General features: G+C 44.9%; 1 protein-coding gene across 1 annotated transcript in view; it reads right to left on the reverse strand.

The window, feature by feature from the left end:
* LOC109885048 (netrin receptor UNC5B-like) overlaps positions 1-9,243 on the reverse strand; it is a 124,314-nt gene that overhangs the window by 1,967 nt on the left and 113,104 nt on the right. Inside the window, exon 11 of the mRNA XM_031804852.1 lies at positions 4,798-4,974. Coding sequence (XP_031660712.1) covers positions 4,798-4,974 — 177 coding nt within the window. The remainder of the gene's footprint in view (positions 1-4,797; positions 4,975-9,243) is intronic.

Below are 9,243 nucleotides of genomic sequence, written 5' to 3' on the forward strand. Positions count from 1 at the left end.
CAGAGAGAGAGAGAGAGACAGAGAGAGAGAGAGAGAGACAGAGAGAGAGACAGAGAGAGAGAGAGAGAGAGTAATACTGAAGATAGAATGTGGATAGATAGCTAGTCAGCCAACAAGACAGACAGAACAGGACAACGGCAGCCTCAGGCAAGTCCAAAGGGGGAGTTGTGCCTCTTGATATAGAATACCTCATGGTACCAAGAAGAATTCTCATCCATAATTATCATGGCTGTGTACATCGCTCCACAAAGCCAACACCACCTTGGCACTCAAACAAACTGCATGGGGCCATAAACAAACATTCACCCAGAGGCATGGAGACATTAATCAATCAATCAAATGTATTTATAAAGCCCTTCTTACATCAGCTGATGTCACAAAGTGCTGTACAGAAACCCAGCCTAAAACCCCAACAGCAAGCAATGCAGGTGTAGAAGCACGGTGGCTAGGAAAAACTCCCTAGAAAGGCCAAAACCTAGGAAGAAACCTAGAGAGGAACCAGGCTGTGGGGTGGCCAGTCCTCTTCTGGCTGTACCAGGTGGAGATTATAACAGAACATGGCCAAGATGTTCAAATGTTCAGAGATGACCAGCAGGGATGAGTGGGGAGACTTAAAACTGTCCTTACTTCTACAAATATCCGTCTGCTGCACCACTAGGAGGAGCTAAAACTCTGGACCACTTTCAATCTACCCATAGAAGGCCCTCCCTCATCCTCCCTTTGGCAAATCACACCATGCCTCGATCTTCCTGCTTCCTGCTTACAAACAAAAGCGCAAACAGGAAGTACCATCGACGTATGAAAGTGGTTCCGATGAATCAGAAACAAGGCTGTTTTGTATTGACTGTTCCGGGATTCATCCGATAGCATTGAGGAATACACCACATCAATCACGGGCTTCATCAATAAGTACATAAACGACATCATCCCCCAAAGTGACTATACGAACGTATCCAAACAAAACCCGTAGATTACAGACAATATCCGCGCTGGGCTAAAGGCTATAGTTACCGCTTGCAGGACATGGACATATACAAGAAAGCTACAACCTCCGGCGACACATCAAAAGGAGGAAGACGAAATCCTCCTACGCTCCGGACGCTCATCGGATGTGGCGACGATAACGGATTACAAAGGGCTGTGAGATGCCCAGTGACGCAGAACTCCCAAACTAGCTAATTGCTCGAGAAAAACAACACAGAGTCCTGCATGAAAGCCCCTGTTGTTCCGGATGACTGTGTGATCTTGCTCTCCGTGGCCGATGTGAGAAAAACTTTTAAACAACATTCACAAGGCCCGGAATATCAGGGCACGTTCTTAGAGCATGCGCATGACTAGCTGGCACGTGTCTTCACTGACATTCTCAATCTCTCCATATCCATATCGGTAATCCATGTTTCAAAACCAACATTGTCCCTGTTCACAAGAACTCCAAGGTAACCTGCACCAAGGTATCCTAACCCCAATTCCCGCCCCTGATCACAAACTGGGTTTGTATCCAAACCCCTCCTCCTCATACACTGATACATCATGCTCTTTCTCTTATTCACTCTCACCTCTCTCTTAATTTATGTTTTGGTTTAGTCTGTGTTTTGCTTTGACTTGCTTTCATTTCTACAATAAAGCGACTTTGGGACCTTGAAAAGCCCTATTTTAAGTCCCATGCATTATCATTATTAAATTACTAACGCCCTGAAGCACTCAAATCTGTAATTATGAAGTGCTTTGAAAGGCTGGTCATGACTTCAAACGGCCCTCTCCCACCTGGACAACAGAGGAAATAACTATGTGAGAACGCTGTTGATATACTACAGCTCAGCGTTCAACACCATGGTCCCCGGGACTGAACACCTCCCTCTGCAACTGGACTTCCTGTCGGGCCGGCCCCCAGGTGGTGGGAGTATGTACCAACACCATGGTCCCCTTCAAGCTCGGGTCCCTGGGACTGAAGATCTCCCTCTGCGACTGGATCCTGGAGTTCCTGTCGGGCCGGCCCCAGGTGGTGGGAGTAGGTAGCAACACCTTCGCCATGCTGACCCTCAAAACGGGGGGCCCCTCAGGGGTGCATGCTTAGTCCCCTCCTGTACTCCCTGTTCACCCATGACTGCGTGGCCACGCACGACTCCGACACCATCATCGAGTTTGCTGCTGACACGATGATGGTAGGGCCTGATCCCCGACAGCGATGACACAGCCTACAGAGGTCAGAGACTTGGCAGTGTGGTGCCAGGACAACAACCTCTCCCTCAACGTCAGTAAGACCAAGGAGCTGATTGTGGACTTCAAGGACAAAGAGGGGAGAGCACGCCGTCATCCACATCACTAAGGACTTAACATGGTCCACCACACACCTGGACAGTTGTGAAGAGGGCATGGCAGCGCTCTTCCCCCTAAGGAAGCTGAAAAGATTTGGCACGGGTCCTCAGATCCTCGTAAAGTTATTCAGCTGCACCATCGAGTGCATCTTGATTGGCTGCATCACCACCTGGTATGGAAAATGCTCCGACCTCGACCCTAAAGCGCTACAGAGGGTTATACGGACGGCCCAGTACATCACTGGGGCCGAGCTCCCCGCCATCTCGGAAACTCCTATATCAGGCGGTGTCCGGCAAAACGTTACTGGAGCAGCGGCTTTTGGATCAGCTCCAAGACAGCTTCTACCCCGAAGCCATCAGACTGATAAATAGCCACCAGACTGATAAATAGCCACCAGACTGATAAATAGCCACCAGACTGTTAAATAGCCACCAGACTGATAAATAGCCACCAGACTGTTAAAATAGCCACCAGACTGTTAAATAGCCACCAGACTGATAAATAGCCACCAGACTGTTAAATAGCCCCCAGACAGATAAATAGCCACCAGACTGATAAATAGCCACCAGACTGATAAATAGCCACCAGACTGTTAAATAGCCACCAGACTGTTAAATAGCCACCAGACTGATAAATAGCCACCTGACTGTTAAATAGCCACCAGACTGATAAATAGCCACCAGACTGATAAATAGCCACCAGACTGATAATAGCCATCAGACTGCTATATAGCCACCAGACTGCTATATAGCCATCAGACTGCTAAATAGTTAATTAAATGGTTATACAGACTGCATTGACACTGTCTTACAATGACTCGATGCAAGGGCTCACAATAAAATATTTATATACACACTCACAATACTATATATACACACATTATATACACACTCACAATACTATATATACACACATTATATACACACTCACAATACTATATATACACACTATATGCACTATCCCAAAACTATATATTCACATTATATACACACTCACAATACTAAATATACACACTGTAAACACACTCACTAACACACTACACTGACGGACGCACTCTCTCTCACACACACACACACACACACGATATGCTGCTGCTCTGTTCTCTATTTTACTCGTATTATTATCTATCCTGATGTCTAGTCACTTTACCCTGCCTTCATGTACATATCTACCTCAACTACCTTATTATTATCTATCCTGATGTCTAGTCACTTTACCCTGCCTTCATGTACATATCTACCTCAACTACCTTATTATTATCTATCCTGATGCCTAGTCACTTTACCCTGCCTTCATGTACATATCTACCTCAACTACCTTATTATTATCTATCCTGATGTCTAGTCACTTTACCCTGCCTTCATGTACATATCTACCTCAAATACCTTATTATTATCTATCCTGATGTCACTTTACCCTGCCTTCATGTACATATCTACCTCAAATACCTCATACCACTGCACAATGATGCACATTGATCTGGTACTCCCTGTATATAGCTCCACATTGATCTGGTACTGGTACTTCCTGTATATAGCTCCACATTGATCTGGTACTGGTACTTCCTGTATATAGCTCCACATTGATCTGGTACTGGTACTTCCTGTATATAGCTGCACATTGATCTGGTACTGGTACTTCCTGTATATAGCTGCACATTGATCTGGTACTGGTACTTCCTGTATATAGCTCCACATTGATCTGATACTGGTACTTCCTGTATATAGCTCCACATTGATCTGGTACTGGTACTTCCTGTATATAGCTCCACATTGATCTGGTACTGGTACTTCCTGTATATAGCTCCACATTGATCTGGTACTGGTACTCCCTGTATATAGCTGCACATTGATCTGGTACTGGTACTTCCTGTACCAGAACCAGTCAGAGCCAGCCAGCCAGAGAACCAGCCAGCCAGAGAACCAGCCAGACATAGAAACAGACAGACAGATAGACATCCTCCCTCACTCCCTCCCTACCCTCAGGGCGTGTGGCGTGTCCCTCCCCTCCCTACCCTCAGGGCGTGTGGCGTGTCCCTCCCCTCCCTACCCTCAGGGCGTGTGGCGTGTCCCTCCCTCCCTACCCCTCAGGGCGTGTGGCGTGTCCCTCCCTCCCCTCAGGGCGTGTGGCCTCTCCCTCCCCTCCCTACCCTCAGGGCGTGTGGTGTGTCCCTCCCTCCCTACCCTCAGGGCGTGTGGTGTGTCCCTCCCCTCCCTACCCTCAGGGCGTGTAGCGTGTCCCTCCCTCCCTCCCCTCAGGGCGTGTGGTGTGTCCTCCCTCCCTACCCTCAGGGCGTGTAGCATGTCCCTCCCTCCTCCCCTCAGGGCGTGTAGCATGTCCCTCCCTCCCTCCCCTCAGGGCGTGTGGCATGTCCCTCCCCTCTACCCTCAGGGCATGTGGCGTGTCCCTCCCTCCCTACCCTCAGGGCGTGTGGCGTGTCCTGTGTGCAGTAAATCCTCAGGATGTAGTCCAGGGAGAGACAGGGGGCTCTGGGGCGAACAGGGCCAGCTGTAGCCTCTTACAGGCGGGCTGGGGAGGGCAGGACTGGCCCACTAGACCGTAGGTCCCCAACTGCTCCATCACCACGTGGCAGTTCGACTCCTCTAGCTGGAGGTAGCAGGGGGACGATAGACTCTCCTCCCCCACCGTCAGCACCTCCTAGTGGCAGAATAGAGGTATTGACAGGTTAGAGGGGAATATAATCTGTACTGTCAACTCCTACTATTGGCAGGAAGTTAATTGAGCAAGGTTATAGGATAGTATAGGACACACAAACGCATCCCGCCTGGTAGAGACAGCAGAGGAGGGGGCCAGGGGAACAGGTCTAGATTATGTTCCAAATTCTCATTGTAAATCTCAATATTTTTGAGATTTACTTCTGATTCTGTGACCTCCATATTTTCTTTCATCTCTATTCCCCTCTAGTATACTATGGACATGTTTCACTCTGTCTCCTCTAGTCTATTTACACACCCTCCCTCCCTCCCTCCTCGCTGTCTCCCCTTTCCTCCCTCCTCTCTGTCTCCCCTTTCCTCCCTCCTCTCTGTCTCCCCTTTCCTCCCTCCTCTCTGTTTCCCCTTTCCTCCCCTCCTCCCTGTCTCCCCTTTCCTCCCTCCTCCCTGTCTCCCCTTTCCTCCCTCCTCTCTGTCTCCCCTTTCCTCCCTCCTCTCTTTCCTCCCTCCTCTTTCCTCCCTCCTCTCCCTCCCCTTTCCTCCCTCCTCTCTGTCTCCCCTTTCCTCCCTCCTCTCTTTCTCCCCTTTCCTCCCCCTCTCTGTCTCCCCTTTCCTCCCTCCTCTCTGTCTCCCCTTTCCTCCCTCCTCTCTGTCTCCCCTTTCCTCCCTCCTCTCTGTCTCCCCTGACCCCCTCCTCTCTTTCTCCTCTTTCCTCCCTCCTCTCTGTCTCCCCTTTCCTCCCTCCTCTCTTTCCTCCCTCCTCTCTTTCTCCCCTTTCCTCCCTCCTCTCTGTCTCCCCTTTCCTCCCTCCTCTCTGTCTCCCCTTTCTCCCTCCTCTCTGTCTCCCCTGACCCCCTCCTCTCTTTCTACTCTTTCCTCCCTCCTCTCTGTCTCCCCTTTCCTCCCTCCTCTCTTTCTCCCCTTTCCTCCCTCCTCTGTCTCCCCTTTCTTCCCTCCTCTCTTTCTCCCCTTTCCTCCCTCCTCTGTCTCCCCTTTCCTCCCTCCTCTCTTTCTCCCCTTTCCTCCCTCCTCTCTGTCTCCCATTTCCTCCCTCCTCTCTGTCTCCCCTTTCCTCCCTCCTCTCTGTCTCCCCTTTCCTCCCCCCTCTCTGTCTCCCTCCTCTCTTTCCTCCCTCCTCTCTTTCTCCCCTTTCCTCCCTCCTCTCTGTCTCCCCTTTCCTCCCTCCTCTCTGTCTCCCCTTTCTTCCCTCCTCTCTTTCCTCCCTCCTCTCTTTCTCCCTTTCCTCCCTCCTCTCTGTCTCCCTTTCCTCCCTCCTCTGTCTCCCCTTCCTCCCTCCTCTCTTTCCTCCCTCCTCTCTGTCTCCTCCTTTCCTCCCTTCCTCCTCTCTTTCCTCCCTCCTCTCTGTCTCCCCTTTCCTCCCTCCTCTCTGTCTCCCCATTCCTCCTCCTCTCTTTCTCCCCTTTCCTCCCTCCTCTGTCTCCCTTTCCTCCCTCCTCTCTTTCTCCTCTTTCCTCCCTCCTCTCTGTCTCCCCTTTCCTCCATCCTCTCTGTCTCCCCTGACCCCCCTCCTCTTCTTTCTCCCCTTTCCTCCCTCCTCTCTGTCTCCCCTTTCCTCCCTCCTCTCTGTCTCGCCTTTCCCCCCTCCTCTCTGTCTCCCCTGACCCCCTCCTTCTATCCCTCTTCCCATGTTTCACCCAACAATGTTTGTGTATGACCTAGGTTTCATGCTCACCTCCCATGCCCCTTGGTGTGTCTGTGTTTGAGGGTGAGGGTCCAGTCTGGGTGTTGGGGTATCTAAGCTGGGCACAGTGTGGCAGAGTGAGGGACACAGGTCGACTCAGCAGCATGCCTGATGGACCACAGCTCACCACCGGGCTCAGCACTGTCTGACTGCCCTCCGACGGTAACCTAGAATAATATAGTAATAACATGTTAATAACACAGTAATTACATGTTAAATAACACATAGTAATAACATGTTATAACACTGTTAATAACGCATAGTAATCAAGCACATAGTAATAACACTGTTAATAAACGTAGTAATAACATGTTAATAACACATAGTAATAACACTGTTAATAACACATAGTAATAACATGTTAATAACACAAAGTAATAATATGTTAATTACACTGTTAATAACGCATAGTAATAACATGATAATTACACATAGTAATAACACATAGTAATAACACATAGTAATAACACATAGTAATAACACATAGTAATAACATGATAATTACACATAGTAATAACACATAGTAATAACACATAGTAATAACACATAGTAATAACACATGGTAATAACACTGTTAATAACACATAGTAATAACATGTTAATAACACATAGTAATAATATGTTAATTACACTGTTAATAACGCATAGTAATAACACTGTTAATAACACATAGTAATAACACTGTTAATAACACATAGTAATAACACATAGTAATAACACTGTTAATAACACACAGTAATAACATGTTAATAACACACAGTAATAACACTGTTAATAACACATAGTAATAACACTGTTAATAACACATAGTAATAACACTGTTAATAACACATAGTAATAACAAGTTAATAACACATAGTAATAATATGTTAATTACACTGTTAATAACGCATAGTAATAACACTGTTAATAACACATAGTAATAACACTGTTAATAACACATAGTAATAACAAGTTAATAACACATAGTAATAATATGTTAATTACACTGTTAATAACGCATAGTAATAACACTGTTAATAACACATAGTAATAACACATAGTAATAACACTGTTAATAACGCATAGTAATAACACTGTTAATAACACAGTAATAACACATAGTAATAACACTGTTAATAACACACAGTAATAACATGTTAATAACGCATAGTAATAACACTGTTAATAACGCATAGTAATAACACTGTTAATAACACTGTTAATAACACATAGTAATAACACTGTTAATAACACTGTTAATAACACATAGTAATAGCACATAGTAATAACACTGTTAATAACACACAGTAATAACATGTTAATAACGCATAGTAATAACACTGTTAATAACACATAGTAATAACACTGTTAATAACACATAGTAATAACACATAGTAATAACACTGTTAATAACACATAGTAATAACACTGTTAATAACACATAGTAATAACACTGTTAATAACGCATAGTAATAACACTGTTAATAACACTCTGTCTCCCCTGACCCCCTCCTCTCTTTCTCCCCTTTCCTCCCTCCTCTGTCTCCCCTTTCTTCCCTCCTCTCTGTGTTATTAACACTGTTAATAACACATAGTAATAGCACATAGTAATATCACTGTTAATAACACTGTTAATAACACATAGTAATAGCACATAGTAATAACACTGTTAATAACACACAGTAATACCATGTTAATAACACATAGTAATAACACTGTTAATAACACATAGTAATAACATGTTAATAACACATAGTAATAACATGTTAATAACACTGTTAATAACACATAGTAATAGCACATAGTAATAACACTGTTAATAACACATAGTAATAACACTGTTAATAACACATAGTAATAACACATAGTAATAACACATAGTAATAACACTGTTAATAACACTGTTAATAACACACAGTAATAACATGTTAATAACACACAGTAATAACACTGTTAATAACACACAGTAATAACATGTTAATAACACATAGTAATAACACTGTTAATAACACAGTAATAGCACATAGTAATAACATGTTAATAACACATAGTAATAACATGTTAATAACACATTTTTATTTTTATTTATTTTACGTTTATTTTACTAGGCAAGTCAGTTAAGAACAAATTCTTATTTTCAATGATGGCCTAGGAACAGTGGGTTAACTGCCTTGTTCAGGGGCAGAACGACAGATTTGTGCCTTGTCAGCTCGGGGGCCCTAACCACTAGGCTACCCTGCCGCCCCATAGTAATAACATGTTAACAACACATAGTAATAAGACTGTCTCATTGCTTTATGGTAACCTAGAACCTAGTGTGCTGTTTTTCTCTCTCCAATTACTGTTTTCCATAACCTAATTAAATAAAGGTTAAATAAAAACATAAACAAACATCCTTCAGCAAATAGATGGGATTTCAACACCCTGAAACTGTTTCTGAATGCAGATAGTCGTTTCACTTAGACTCCAAGCTGATCAACTTTACTGTCGAAAATGTCATCGAGAAGTTATGAACTGAAAATCAAGGTCAACTTTAAAATGCCTACGACCCAGACGACACACTATTCCCCA

Source organism: Oncorhynchus kisutch, linkage group LG25 (genome assembly GCF_002021735.2).
Source record: "Oncorhynchus kisutch isolate 150728-3 linkage group LG25, Okis_V2, whole genome shotgun sequence".
NCBI classification, from domain to species: Eukaryota; Metazoa; Chordata; class Actinopteri; order Salmoniformes; family Salmonidae; genus Oncorhynchus; species Oncorhynchus kisutch.